Here is a 15318-nt window from a genome sequence, read left to right on the forward strand (position 1 = left end):
TCCCCTGCGTCCCGTCCTGCAAGTCCTGGGAAACGAAGCAAGTTCATTCTGCGCTTCGAGCTGGGGACTGGGCGTGGCCCCGAGCAGGGCGGGTTGACTTTAGGGTATAATTTACAGAAACCTATTGCCCATTCCAGCTCCTGCAAGAGGTAGCAATCAGTGCGCTCAGTAGTTATCCTAGGAACGAAGGGACGTCTCCAGGATGAGGGGGAAGTGGTGTACCTGCTTGTCACCCCTGGCTCGCTGAGTTCCAGCAAAAAGCAGCGACCACTGTCACTCGGGGCATGACAGCCCTTTCTCCGTGGCAGCCATGGAAGGAGGGCACCGAGGAAGGCAGGGGTGGACCAGCATGCGGGAAAGTCTCAGTGTCCCCATGAGCTCGACAGAAAAGCGGGACAGGAAGGGCTCCGGTTTGCAGAGCAGAGCAGGCCTCGCTGCTCCCACTCCAGGCGAGAAGCACGAGAATGGAGAGGAAGTGCCAAAGGGAGCCAAATGCTGCACCGTTCCGCCACCCCATCCCCCCACCCCCAAATCCCTCAAGACTCTGTGGGCCGGACCCAGGGGATGGCCATCAGTCTGAGCAACTGAATAGAAAAAAATAGTCAGGCTTTCCCTTGGTGGGGTTGTTCTACACTCTTTACCCCAGTGTTGCCATTACAAATATTGAGCTGAGGCTGCCGGTGGGAAGGATGCCCTAGGGGCCTGCCGGGAGCCCCGCCCGAGGGGACACCTCCTCCCAGGAGGGGGAAGGGCTCAGTTAGCTGCAGACGTTATCACCCCAGGTTGTAATGTGGAACCTGTGTCCCCATTAACAGCGGTGAATAAATGATGAGCTCATCAGAGAAGAGATTTGCCAATTAACAGACGGCAGGAGTTTTTTTTTTTTTTCTTTTTAAGGGCCCAACTGATTAAAATTGCATGCCTCATTTAAGCAAGCGCCTCGTGTACTTTACCTGGGAAAAGGCTGAGCACCCTTTATTCAAACAAAGTGCATGATTCATTAAAACACTTTCAAACTGAATGCAAATTACCCACCCGCAGAAGCCTTTCCCTGTTCTGTATCACATGCCCAGGTGTAATTCTTTGTGTGGCCTGCGCTGCCTCCTTACAAGAGTCTGCTTGGGCATCATAAATGTAACCACAGCAGAGGGGGCCGCAGCCAGCGGAAGGGAAGCCCCCAGGCTGAGGGCACGTCCCTCGTGCTGTGACCTGACCCGGAGTGCCCGGGAAGCCCGGCGCACACCGGGCCATCCCCAGAAGCCCAGGCTCCATCACGCTCTTGTCCCTGCAGTACATCCTGTCTTATTCATTGGCCGTGGAAGCCACGGGCCGCAGTGACAAATGCCCTGGGCCACCGGAGCAGTTACATGTGGCTGCCGCCACTCGGAAGCCAGCCTGGCGAGGACAAGGCCCACTGGGCCCCCACATAGCCCTTGGCAGCTGACAGACAAGCTGAGCACGGTTCTGCACCAACTAACTCCGTGTCAACTCTGGCAGGAAGTCGGGAGACCATGCCCTGGCTTGGGGCAGTACTGGGGCTGCGATGGCCACCTGGGGCTCATCTCGGTGGGCCCCTGGCCAATTCATTGCACCTCCCACTGGTGGGAGACAGATCGGCTCCTGCGGCCGTGAGAGTGAGCTGAGAAAATCAGAGCTTCTCCCGTCCCACCCTCTTAGCACGGCCTCAGGCCTTCTCCTTCCCCACCCATCCATCTGCCACTGATGAACAAGCCAGACGTGACGGACCCATCACCCCTGCCCCCAGCAGCACACAGCAGGTGGGAGACAAGGAAGGTAAGGCCACACAGTAAGGCACAGGGGAGCACTGGAGGAGGGGACACATGGCGGCTCGGTGCCGGGAAGAGCCGCGGTGCAGGCGGAGAAGGGGAAGCCACTCGGGACCCAGCCCTGGGCAGAGCTCTGACTGCAGCCGGCTCAGCAGACAGAAGGGTGGGCGGGCGCGCTGGACAGGGACGCCCCAGAGAGAAGGGGCAGAGGAGTGCGGGGGTGGCCTGGGGGTGGTGGGGACAGCAGGAAGACAGGAGGAGCTGGAAGGCGGCCTGAGAGAGCACCCAGCCCAGGGGCCCCCGTGCCAGCCTCTCCTCCGGCCCCTTCTCTCGCTGCCCACCCTGCTGCTCTGCCTTCTTGTCCCGCCTCTGAGCCTCCAGGAGCCCCGTGTCTCCCAAACAGAAGCGAATGTGTTCCAAGTCCTAACAGTAAGGGACAAGCCCTCTGTCCGGATGCATCTCCATACCTAACCCTTTCACTTCCAAAGACTCCTCAGAATCTCATTTCCTCGTGGCGAGCGGAGCACCATTTGGGAACATACGCACGAGGCCACTCTCGGCTGTAACGAAAGTCTCAGTTTGCTGAGCTAACATCGGTCGGCTAACGACTTGTTTGCCACTGATTGTAGGACAAATTAAAGGCCCGAGTGACCTTTAATCCACACAGAAACATCCATGAACAAACGCCTAAAGGATGCATTCGAAAGCCACAGGGAGGAAACACACGCACACACACACACACAGGCTGAACGCTGCAGCGAATGAAACTCTTCACTAAGGTCTTACCCACAGAGGAAGATTTCCTTGTGTAGCCAAAGAAGTCGAAAAGGCGTGTCTGGGCTTCCAGGGAGTGGGCCATGAACATTCTGACCATTTTAACCTTTACAACGTGCGCGGTCCAAATGGCACTGGGCACACCCATCTCCAAGGTGTCTTAAAATGCTGCTCACAGAGAACATCGGCGCCTTCCTCTGACCTCGGCGGGGTGGGCTCGGGTGCGGCATCCCCCCTGTCGCTCTGTGGACGGAGCAGCCCTGCTCCCTCCTCCTGACTCACAGCATCCCCGGGAATCAGCCAAGACGCGCCCACTGAAGTCGTCCAAAAGGAACAGGACACTGACTGGCTCTGGTCCCCGGAGGAGGTGCAACAGGCAGCCTGGGTCTCCGGGTGCGCCCACCTGCTCAGCATGCCCCTCTGGCCCACATCCTGAGAAAGGTGACCGCACTTTTGCACCGAGTGTGCACCCAGGGCAATGCGGGCATGGAACCGGCTCTGACTGGCCAGGCCCCACCAGAACACAAGGTCATCGCAGTGTTTAAAAATAGAACCGGTTCTGCTTCTGGTAAGGCTGAGCGAGAGGCAGGTGGCCCCCGCCTGCGCCCCGCCGGTCGCCTCCACGGTCTCGAGGGAGAAGAGCGTGTGTGTACTCACTGGTCGTCGACACTGAGACCACTGGGCTGTACTCGTAGTCTCCGGAGGGGCTGGTGACCTTCAGTCGGAACCTGTACAGTGTCCGCGGCTCCAGGCCTTCCACGATGTGCTTTGTCGCGTACCCCCTAGGTGGGAGGAAACACACATGGCACCAGGCATGAGCAGAGGGAATGCGGGCGCACGTGAACGCTGTCCGTTCCAGCGCGGGTCTGAGCCGGACTGTGCTCAGGCTCCCATGCTAGACTGTGACGGCCTCGAGTGCAAAGGACACGTCTCGCGTGGCACCTCCACACCTCCCTGTGCGATTCTGGCCGAGGCCTTGGGACACCCGCAAGGTCCTGCTTCTGCACCCTTGGAAGCGAGCCCCAGGTAAAGAAGGTCAACTTCCCTGCTGAAGGGGGAGGCCGCCCGGTGGCCGACTCAGCATAGGACATCAGGCAGCAGCAGAAGGGGAAGAAAGCCAGTCAGCTGCCCCTGCCACCCCAGCAGACACTGAGTGACACCATTTGGATCACCAGCCCCAGCCAAGGACATGGGGAGCAGAGATGTTCCACCCCCACCTGCCCAAACTATAGACTCATGAGAAAACACGTGGCTATTTTTTACCTAGATTTGGGGGTAGTTTGTTACACAGCAGCAGCTAACTGAGGCATCGTATGTCAACAACAAAAAAATACTATAAGAATGATGGTGAAGAATTAATACCAACAACATTTTTATTAAGAAATCAAGGCACAGAAAAGCATTAAAAACAGATATAAATGCCTTTACCATAAAAGTAAAAGCTCTAAAACAAAGATAAATACTCAGAGAACTGCATGAGCTAAAACATAGGAACTTTGAAATCTAAACTATATGAGCGTGGCAGCCACAGTCTTCTGAGGGGGTGGGCTTCCTCGTGGCGAGTGCAGCTCCATGGCTGCAGACCCCTGAAGCCCAGGGACTGAGCCCTCAGTGGCCTGTGGCATCTGGAGAGCTCTTCAGGAGCTCACTGAGAATACGGTGCCCGCGTCTCAATGCTAGGTGTCAAAGACTTCACCTAATTCTAGGCCAAAATATAACCAAGTGCCCCCCATAAAATCCATCATTGTTCAATATCATGAGATCACCCGGAAGCACCAGCACCTTCATAACCCCTGGAGAGGAAAACACAGGACTGTTCTAGAAAACAGATGTTACTGAGCACATTTGTGGGAGGCTGGAGGCCCCCACAGCATTTACAGAGATGGCCCCATGGAGAGGACCGGGCACAGCAGGGGATGCAAGCAACCCTAGGGTGCCCACAACGCCTGCAGCACAGACTCAGGGATGGCTCCTGGGGACAGCGTAGACACAAGCAATGAGCAAGAAGTCCTTCGAGTCTCAGAGAGGTGCGACTTACCCAGCCCGGGTGTGGCAGCATAGAGAACAGAAGGGGTTTCTAACTCTCCACAATAGAGGAAACTGTACAAAGCTTTAATAAGCATGCCCTTCTTTCTGTTATCCGTCAGTAAGCAAAGACGTGGCACAGAGCTGAGCGAACACAAAGCATTAGGCACTAAGTCCTGGCACCCAAGGACAGTCAGTTGCCCCCACGCCCTGCCACGTGGGCTCCTGCTGCCACCTCAGGGACTCCCTCCTCCAGTCCACACGCCCCACCCGGGCAACGGCATTCCGGACACCCCACCCTGAGCCACTGCTGCACTTGTCATCTCCCTGCCTCCATCACTCTAGCTGCTCAGGCCCAAACCTCGCTGCCACCCGCACCTGCAGAAGACCAAATACGTGCTCACAAGTATTAGCTGCCCCCCACCCCCAGGAGTCTGCACGCCTCCCCTGTTTCACTCAGACACGGCCAGGTGACTTGCTTGGACTGACCGTGCTCAGGCAGAGGCCGCTCCATCAGTCCTGGCTGTGCAGGGAGGACACATGGGCTGCAGCCACGGTCAGCCCACCCAGCGGCTGTGCCGGAAGTGAGCCCCGAGAGTCTGAAGTTGATGCTTAATGCAACATACTGTGCGTTTACTTCGTTCCCATTTGTTTCCCCATCTTGGGGGGGGGGGGTTGCCTCTCTGTCCAGTGCTGTGTCCCCAGCACCCAGAACAGTGTCTGTCACATAGGAGGGTCTCCTCATGAATAAACGCTGAGTGAACGAATGAAATGCACAATACAGGCACCAGTTATCACAGGGATTTTTGGAGGGCAGATGGTTGCGGTAGCATCTCACTCAGACAGAACAAAGGGTGGGCCAGGGGCAGACGGGGCCAAATGGAAAGCAGCTGAGCACATATGTGGACACAGTCAGGGTATAGTCACAGGAGCAGGAAGTGGATCCTTCAGCGCGTGCTGCACAGAAGAAAGAGGCAAGAAGGCAGGTGGTGGCCAAGGGCGTCAGACGTTAGTCTCAGGAGCAGGACCTTCATCCCTGGAGCCCTGGAGACCCACTGAAGACAGTTTGGCAGGAGAAAGAATACAAAGGAAAGTCTTGGCGCCAGGCAGAATAAAGGCGTGGGAGGCAAAGGAGGGGAAAGGCCGCTTCACTCAATCAGCCCTTGTGCTGGGCAGCTGCAGATTTGGGGACCCGGCGAAGAGCTGGTCGGAGAAGGGAGCTTGCACCTCGTTGGGGGAAATGCCGCCATCCCAGGAGGAGGCGCAGAGGGACTTCAGAAGGGAGAGCCCGCAGAGCTAGGTCGCTGCTGTGAGGGGGGCCCAAGTCCTCAAAAATGGCACCAGGGACTCAAGGCCGACCGGGGTGGGGGGGGGGGGGGTCGGGCACCCTGGGCAGACCCTGGCCAGCCAGGAAGCAGCATCTCACACCACAATCTCAAGGTCAGGCGTTCTAGATAAAATGGCTTTTTCAAAGAAAGGCACTTGTGGTTTTAAGGGTTCCTAGAGCAAGCGATGAAGGTGAACACAGTCTCATTCCGCCACCTAGTGTCCAGGTTTGTGTCTCCCGATTCCTGAGCGAGCGAGCGCAGGACTGCCGCAGGTGCCCGGAGCACAGGAGCTGAAGGCCTTGCTGCCCGCCCCGCAGGCCAGGCCATCGCCCAGTGCGCCCCTGCGGACAGCACCAGGGTCTCCAGCCCCGCAGGCCAGGCCATCGCCCAGTGCGCCCCTGCGGACAGCACCAGGGTCTCCAGCCCCGCAGGCCAGGCCATCGCCCAGTGCGCCCCTGCGGACAGCACCAGGGTCTCCAGCCCCGCAGGCCAGGCCATCGCCCAGTGCGCCCCTGCGGACAGCACCAGGGTCTCCAGCCCCGCAGGCCAGGCCATCGCCCAGTGTGCCCCTGCGGACAGCACCAGGGTCTCCGGGGAAAACGCAGCAACAAGACAGACAGACGGAGTGCGCTGGTTGCCAGGGCGCACGGCTGGTCTCTCCAGCGGAGGCTGTCTACCTGGCCGCCCCACGAAGGAGAACAGCGAAGAGAGGGTCATGGAGCACCCACAACAGGCAGTTGCACCTGCGGGACCAGCCCGGCCACAGCTCGTGGCCCAAGGGAAACAGGGGAACTACTTATAACATCGTGATTCCTCCTTTTAGAAGGGAAACTACTCCCTAACGGAGAAGAATACACAATAGGACTCGATTAAGATAACATTTCCGGGGAGCTGGGCCAGGAACTATTTTCCTGTGGTCACTACATTTCAGATAAATGCACGTTTCTTTTTTAGGTACAAAGAACTGTTCACCAAAAAGGTAAAATAAAATTGGGAAGACAAAGAACTGTCGGTCAAAGCTCAGGGGCAGCACCATCTGGGAACGAGTCGGAGCCTTCGCACGTCATCGGCCCTCCTCACAGCAGCTCCCTGATCACAGGGCCACCCATGAGGAGGCCCCAGGCCAATGCCGTTCTCTGTCCTGACAGCACCGATGCCAGCAGCCCGCTGGGACACCGCACTGCGGCGCTCTATGACGTCACCACTGGGGAAAGCGGGTCAGCGCTACCCAGGATCGTTCTGTATTGTTTCCTGCAACCAGACACGAGCCCACAGCTATCAAAAAATTAAAAGTTTCACTGAAAACCATGTTTGTATCTCAAACACAGAGTCATTTTGCAATAACACTGTCAGAGGGAAGAAATAAGAATCGGAGTGAAGACTAAAAAAAAAAAAAAAAAAGGACTTCTTAAATACTCCCGTGGCATTCATTTATTTATTCCGGCAACACACAGTTCGCGGGCCCGTGCTGTTCTGACACTGCCCGGGAGCTGGGGCCAGAGCGTTAGGCAGGCAGGACTCTTATCTGCCTGTCTCCGAGTTTAAATAATGGCTGGGAGACAGGAAATAAACAAGGGGAAATCATCCCAGCAGAGCTAAGGGTTAGGAGGCATGTGAAACAAGGTCCTGGGCAGAAGGAAAGTGACTTGCAATGGCCCTTTGAGGAGGGGACATTGATCTAATAGGAACCAGGCATGTAAAACCAGAAGGACATGCGCTCAGGGTCAAAGCCACAAGGAAGACCGGACGTGGGACCAGCATGGCCCGACTGAGACAGAGGGGCAGCAGGTTGGCTACAGGAGTTAACGAGGGAAGGGCATTGGGACTTGAGGTGGACAAGTTGTCCCCGGGAAACACGTGGGACCCCAGCCCAGACCTGCAGACAGAACAGCCTGATGGAACCTCATCTAATGGCCTCAAATTCTCCTTTGATTCTGTCTCTACATTTCGGGCTTCTTTAAATATACCACTAGAATATTTCAGAAGCCTAGGACTCTCCCAGAGGCACAGGAGGTTTAATTCCAGAGCTACTGCTAAAGCTATTTTCCAAAAATTGTAATTTAGAAAAAGCATGAAAGCAACCAATGCTGACTTATTCTTTTCTTTAATTTCAGAGCGAGTCTTTTTAGAGACACTAGAGACCGTTCCAGCTAATCAGGAGAACGTTACACAGTTCAATGTTGCACCTACGTATAAATGATACCGTAAGTGTGCATTTTGGGGTCCTCTTCCTCGATCGAGAACCGGGCCCACTGCTCCTGAGGCCCGCGACGCTGTGCTCTCTTTTCCCGGTCCCAGTACAGCTCAATGCTGTGATGCGTCACCTTGCCCACCACAGGCGGGTGCGGCTTTGAGGACGGCGTGATTTCTAAAAAAGAATGACACAGAGTTCAGGACACCAGCTCCAAGTGGCAGAGGGATCAGCCAAGTGCATGGGGACCAAACTAGGTTTTCCTGCCCGTGAGGTGTCCACACGAGCATCCTTCCCTATGACCTGGAGGACATCTGGACAGCTTACGGGAGGACCACCCCGCTGACGGAGGAAACTGCCACATTCCTCACAAGCTGATTGCCTCCTGCCTGCCAATAGGGGGCCTCACGCATGGACCCTTCCAAAGGCCGGTTAACATATCAGACTAGTTAGGCTGTTCCTCAGGTGGATGAAAGCCAGGACGCTGCTATGACCCTTCAGCGAACTGGCTGGTAGACAAAGACAAGAGGCAAATGATATAGCAGGTCCTAGCAGTGGTAACAGAGATGAGAAAGGGTGGATATCTATTCTGTGTACACAGTTCTTACAAGCCAACCACGGGGGAAACCCCAAGGCTCATACAAGGCAGAAGAGGAGCACAAAGCAGCAAAATCAAAATGGCCGACACATTGTCCAAAGAGATGTTCGCGTTCCCCAGTGGCCTCAGAACTTGAAAACAGCAGGTGTCCCTTTATATCCAGCTGGACGCTTAGCACAAGGCATCATAACTACCGGAAGTGACGGCATGGGCAGAGGACACTCCCACATGGGTGGCGGGGCAGTGCAGATGACAGCCCTTTCAGAGGGCCACATTGCAGCAGCCGCTGACATTGAAGACCACAGGGACACGTGCACATATGAGGACAGGAAGTGCTTAGCAACTTACAGCAAAAAAAAAAAAAAAAAAAAAAAAGACCCCTAAATAAGGGAATAGTCACATACATGACGACATATCCACAGCACAGACTGTCACACAGGCTTTGTAAGATGAATTCGCCCTGTACTAGATGCCTTGGAAGGATTTCCAGAAGATACTGTTGAGTTAGAAATTAAGATGCAGAGAAAAAGAGAGAATATCCCCTTTGGGTGAGAGGTGGTCAGGGGCACAGCCCCGCGTGCACCGAGTTACACGCGTACGGTGGTTGTTGCGTGTTTGTTTTCCCTCTCCTGCCAGATTCTGAGTTCCTGGACAGCAGCATTCATATCTTACACTCCTGTGTTTTAAAGCCCGTCCTTTGCCCTCTGGCTCTCAGGCCTCAAGAGCATCACTGATTCACCACGCTGGTTACATGGACAGGAAGGGGCTTGTGCTTCCTCAGGGCCTCAAGCCGCTGCCCCCGCCCCCAAGAAGACACGGCTGCCCCAGTCTCAGCTGCCCCAGGCCAGGAGGACCGACCACCACCAACTTCCTTTACATCTGGATCCCAGAGACACCTCAGGGACCGCCGGCAAGCTCGTTTTTGCCAACTTCATTTTCCTAATGTTACAAAAAGCATTGCACGATAAAATCAGGGAAACGTGGGTTTGGATTCGTACTCGGAAACCGAGTCAAAAATAGTTCCCTCGGAGCGATTTATAATAATGAAATAATACAGATAAATTATGGTGTATTTCATGCAATGAAACCCTCCGCAGCAGCTAAAAGAAACTAGCTCTAGCTACAACCTCAGTTAGCCTCAAATGAGTGAAAAAAATAAACGTGGGTTCAGAAGATATATATTATTCTGCTTATGTAAAGTTCTAAAACGCACGACACTGTATTATTTCGGGATATGTAGCCACATGGTAAGAATGCCCACCACCAGGACAGGGTGATCACAGAGAAGTCAGGAAGGGGCAGACAGGATGGAGGGGGGAAGGGCGACTTGCCACTGTGTCTTTACAGGTCCCTTTCTTTAAGAATTTAAGGCAAGTGTGGCAAAATGTTAACAGTTGAAACCTATACAGTACACTGCACGTATTATGATTTTCAGTAATTTTGGTTTATTTGAAATGCTGGTGTTTTTAAATAACTATGAAAATAACTGCTACACATTACTCTCCTGGGGTTGTTGGTTTTCTTACAGAAACCTATTTCAGTGTTCTGAAAATGAATAAATGTGTGTGGGGAAAGGAACAAATGAGCCACCTACTACGTGCCAGACAGGAGTCATCGCGTTTTATCCAGTGCCTCTGGCCGGCAGGTGTAACACCCACGCTTGCATCATGACACCACTGGTGAGCACCTCACTTTTTCCAAGCGCGCTAAAGCCATTCAAAGACCAGGACTGTTAGACTATTACAGATAATTCTCAATAGAAGCAGCAGCCAAGTATTATTTTTATTCCAAAGCTATCTGGCTTAGAATCCCACTAGAAATCAAGATAGACAAGAAATTCTAAATTAATGCCACATTTCAGAAGGGACAGACCAAATGGTCCACCATGAATTCATACAAGGAGACAAAAGGTCATATTCCCAGCTATGCAAGTGTTTCTCGTTCCTTGCTGTAGACTAACCAACCATTGGTACAGGCAGACAATAAGACCTCTGTCCATGAACTTGCCCCTGGCCACAGATGGTCTGTGGCTTGGTGACGCCGCATTAGACCACTGGTAAGGGGGACTTGAACACAAATGCCGCGATACCATGACCGTGACCTGGTCACCGAGACGGCTGCTCAGTGACTCACAGGCAGGAGCTTACGTCCACAGTGAGGAGATGCTGGAGAAAGGAATCATTCACATCACGGTGGGACCGAGCAGGACGGCCCGAAGTCCCATCATGCTGCTCGAAACACATGCAATTTCACATCCATGAATTGTTTCTTCCTGAAACTTTCACTTTAGGATTTTCAGGAGGAGGTTGAGCACAGGTAACTGAAACCGCGGAAAGCAGACCCGCGGATGAGGGGGCACATACTGTAGAATGCCATGAAAGCTGAATGGTAGTTTCCCTGTCTTTCCAAGTCACCTGCAAAACTGCTGAGGTGCAACTTCCCGGACAAGGGGCATCTGCAGCCTGGCGTCTCATGGCAGACAGTCCCTAATGAAATGACAGCAATGGGAGGGGACGCTATATAAGCAACAGGGGTGGCTGTCACCTTGGAGCAATTTATCACGGCAACCAAAATTGAAAACATATTCCAAATCAGCATGACATGAACAACATAATCGCTCCTGCGTCTTGCACGTTTGAAGTATCAAAACATGTATTTGCCGTGAGTACATCGGAAGAGGGAGGGTTTCCATCCTGTTCGCAAAAGCCACATGGTGGTGACAGTTTCTCCTTTCACTGAAAAATGAAATAAGACAGCTAGCATGAGTTTAATTCCAAACTATTTATTATAGCGCTTTCATAAAATGGAGTCCTATAAAACCGTAATAGATGAAAGGGCCCAGAACAGGAGCAGATCACTTAAAATTTCAAAAAATAACCACCAGCAGACACAATTAAGAAAATGTTCCAACTTTCTAGTAATCAAAGAGGGAAGTTACAATAACCGTGAGGCACTGTTTCATTTATAAACTTGGACGGAGACCACTCAGTGCTTCCCCCGTGCCGTCAAGGCTGTGACAGCGGGTGGGTGGGCAGTGCCGCACCCTGAACCGCCCTTCAGGGGTGCAAGGTGGACCGTCAACGTGATGATGAAATATCCCAGCAGGTGACCCGCTTCCGGAAGCATGGCCAAAGGAAATAATCCAAATCCCAAAAAATAAACGTAAAATCTAAAATGTTTTTGTACTGTGTGTGCTCTTACTTCTCATTATAAAAAATTTCCAAATGTATAAAAAAATAGAAAGAGTAGTTAGAGAGTCCGAAGCCCCTGGCACCTGGCACCAGCCACCTCCGCTACAAGCACGGCCATGCCGGTCTCATTTCATTGCGGCTCCTGCCAGCCTCCTTCCCGCCCATGGATGTGGGGGTGAAGGGCTAAATTTTAATAAGCTTTCACTTTGTATTAGACTGAGTTTCAAGCTATGTCACCTAATCTTCACAACCTTAGGATGTACTAGAATTTCCTTCCCCATTTTACAGATGGGTCAGAGCCCCAGAGGTGCCATGACTTCCCAGAGCACCTGAGAAGCAGCAAATCAATGGTTCAAACCTGGGCAATATGACTGCAGAGCCAGGCCCTTGCCCTGTCTCTAGGCTGCCTACTGCCTATGCTCAAATACATGCATATACACATGTGTCTACTGCCTGTGCTCAAATACATGCATGTACACATGTGCCCACTGCCTGTGCTCAAATACATGCATATACACACGTGCCTACTGCCTGTACTCAAATACATGCATGGACACACAGTCCACTGCCTTGCTCAACTACATGCATGCACATGTGTGTCTACTGCCTGTGCTCAAATACATGCATGCACACACACATCTCTACCTTGCTTAAATACATACACACACACTTGTCTACAGCCTTGCTTAAATAAATGCATGCACATATGTGTCTACTGCCTGTGCTTAAATACACCCAGGCACGCACATGTCTGCTGTCTGTGCTTAAATACATGCATGCACACACATGTCTAGGCCTTGCTTAAATACAGGCATGCACATATGTGTCTACTGCCTTGCTTAAATACATTCATGCACGCACATGTCTACTGTCTGTGATTGAATACATGCATGCACACACATGTCTACTGCTTATGCTTAAACACATGCATGCACACACATGTCTCTACCTTGCTAAAATACATGCATGCATGCACACACACATAAATGATAACATAAGATAAAAACCAAGAGAATCCCTGTAGCTTCATTGATAGCAACAGAAAGTACAAAAACCACCTAAGTGTCCAAAATATGGAATTTGTTCTATACACTGTGGTACACCACTTAAATGCTAGACTGTTTTAGCCACTAAACGCACATGAAAGAACGTAGACTTCTGTAAAGGGTGTTTAACATGCTAAGGGAAGAATACAGATTTGCATAGCCATTGTGATTACAAAGATATAAAGTATAAAGATGCACAGAGTAGAAATGAAAATGAATTTAGAAAAAATAAAGGACAATTACTGTAGTAGAATTATGGCTGATTTGGGGTAAATTTTATTATTATAGTATTGAATACGAAGGAAAAAACAAAAATGAAACGTAACTGCGCCTTTCCACTTATCCTTAATGGGAACAAAAGTCAGCGAAGACAAACACCAGCCTGGACTGCTGCTCCCTGGGCTCATGTGTGTGTGTATGGCAGAAACAAGTCGGATAAAAATAAACCAAGAATAAGTCAGTGTGGATGCCCCATAGCACAAGACATTTTAGTTACCTTCTGGCTCAATGTATTGGCCATTTTGGTGTTGAGCATATTCTCTGCCTTACGTTTATTTCCAGGGAGTGAGGGCAGCCGTTCATTCAGCACATTTGTGGGAGACCTACTATGTGTCCTGGGGGCACAGCCTAATCAAGACCCGAAGAAACCCTGGCACCAAACCAGCACACGCCAGGCAGGCAAGCGCCGGTGGGGAAGGGGAGGCCTCCTCTGATCTGGGGTGGGCATGACCCCGTCTAATCCTGGGGGTGAGGTGCGTGGAAGTGAGGTTAGAGGATCAGGGGGACGAGTCCAACAGAACCTGTGGCAGACAATGCACTGTCCGTGGAAAACATTCTAATTTACATAGAAAAAGCTCATATAGTTTTTTAAAAATAATATAAAATTCAAATCACTCAAAGCCTCTTTCTCAATACTTTGCTAATAAGCTCCTGGAGACCAAAAATCAGCTCAGATATCCAAAACCAAACAAACCAAAAAAACTAAACTAACACAAAAAACAAAAGACACCCCCTCCCAGAGGAAGAATCCGGAACTGCGACTTCTTTCTCATCCCAGCTCCCCCCCGCCCCCTCCCCCACATTTTCTGCAAGCAAAATAATGTCACCAAACATTGAAAAGTGATTGGAAATGTATATGGGGCTTTACAGACAAAAGGTAGAGGTAATGCTTTTGAAAGTGTTCACCTGCTTTTCACTTTTTGTTATGTGGAACCCCTGCTCGGAATTCTGTGGGTGATAATCAGTTGGCAGAGAGGAGATACATTTCCAAGTCCTTCCTTTTGCCCAATGATAAGACTGACCCATGTGGGCTCACTCTGAGCACAGCGATGCCCTGGCCTCTCAGTCCACAGCGTGTCTAAGCCCCACAGTGAGCTGATGTTCACAGCTTACAAGTAAGGAACAAAGGGGAGACTGAGGTTCACGCCTACAGGACAGGGACAGGGGACCGTGGGGTGGGGAGCCACGGTGCAGCCAGGTCTCCAGCTCCAGGGGCCACCTGGGGTGGCACTCCAGAGCTCTTCAGTGGAAATGAAAAAGAGTCATTGTATAGGAAATGAATCCCAGTAAAATGACAAAGTCTTTTACGGTCAGATATGAAAAGGCAAGTTGCTATTTATATTCTTTAGACTCAGAACATGTCACTGGGGTTTAAAATATATTGACAGTGGCAAAGGGTATAGGCTGTGTTAACAGTGGCAGTAGGGGACTGTTCAGGTGAACCTGCTCAGCGCATGTCCATTCTGAAGGAAGCCCCAGTGCTGAAGGCCGTGGGCAAACTCCAGCAGACACGGAGGGCCGCCTCATGGATCATCAGAACGGTGCAAGTCACGTGACAAGGGGCCATAGTCACCCAATTTATGAAAACTGAAATCTGCCCGTGGCAGAGAGGAGAAACAGTGGGAACACTCCCAACCTGCCGCTGGAACTAGAAATCAGGAAGCCTCTATGGAGAACAGTGTGGCAGGACGACATCAAGTCCAGGACGTGAACTGCTGCCCACCCAGCACTTCCACCCCGGCCTGACCTGGGTGGGAGTGTTCATGGCAACCTTGCATTTGGGAAAAATGAAGACCCCCTATGTGGCCAGCGTGCAGAGATTGGATGAAGTATAAGCAATCATACATTGAAATACTATACAGCAGTTAATATTAAAATTAAAATGGATTGGGTCTAATATAATACTGAATGTCAAATGTCATCGAAGAAAAAATATTTTAAACCTATAGAAGGAAATAATTGGGGTCTAAATGTAGTCATGTGAATAAATCTGTGTGGGGCTGAATCACAAAAGTATATTATAAGATGACATGCAAAGAATTAGGCCATTTACATAAAGTTTGAGAAAACATATCTGTATCAAGGGAAGGAAGAGAATG

At 51.6% G+C, this 15318-nt stretch overlaps 1 protein-coding gene across 1 annotated transcript in view; it reads right to left on the reverse strand.

The window, feature by feature from the left end:
- The window catches only part of FANK1 (fibronectin type III and ankyrin repeat domains 1), a 57464-nt gene that overhangs the window by 13308 nt on the left and 28838 nt on the right, over positions 1-15318 (reverse strand). The window contains exons 2-3 of the mRNA XM_090279437.1: positions 8105-8282; positions 3219-3343 (exon numbers count right to left, since the gene is read on the reverse strand). Coding sequence (XP_090135563.1) covers positions 3219-3343; positions 8105-8282 — 303 coding nt within the window. The remainder of the gene's footprint in view (positions 1-3218; positions 3344-8104; positions 8283-15318) is intronic.

The sequence above is a fragment of the Furipterus horrens genome, unplaced genomic scaffold (assembly GCF_987537825.1).
Source record: "Furipterus horrens unplaced genomic scaffold, mFurHor1.1.pri manual_scaffold_5, whole genome shotgun sequence".
Taxonomy (NCBI): domain Eukaryota; kingdom Metazoa; phylum Chordata; class Mammalia; order Chiroptera; family Furipteridae; genus Furipterus; species Furipterus horrens.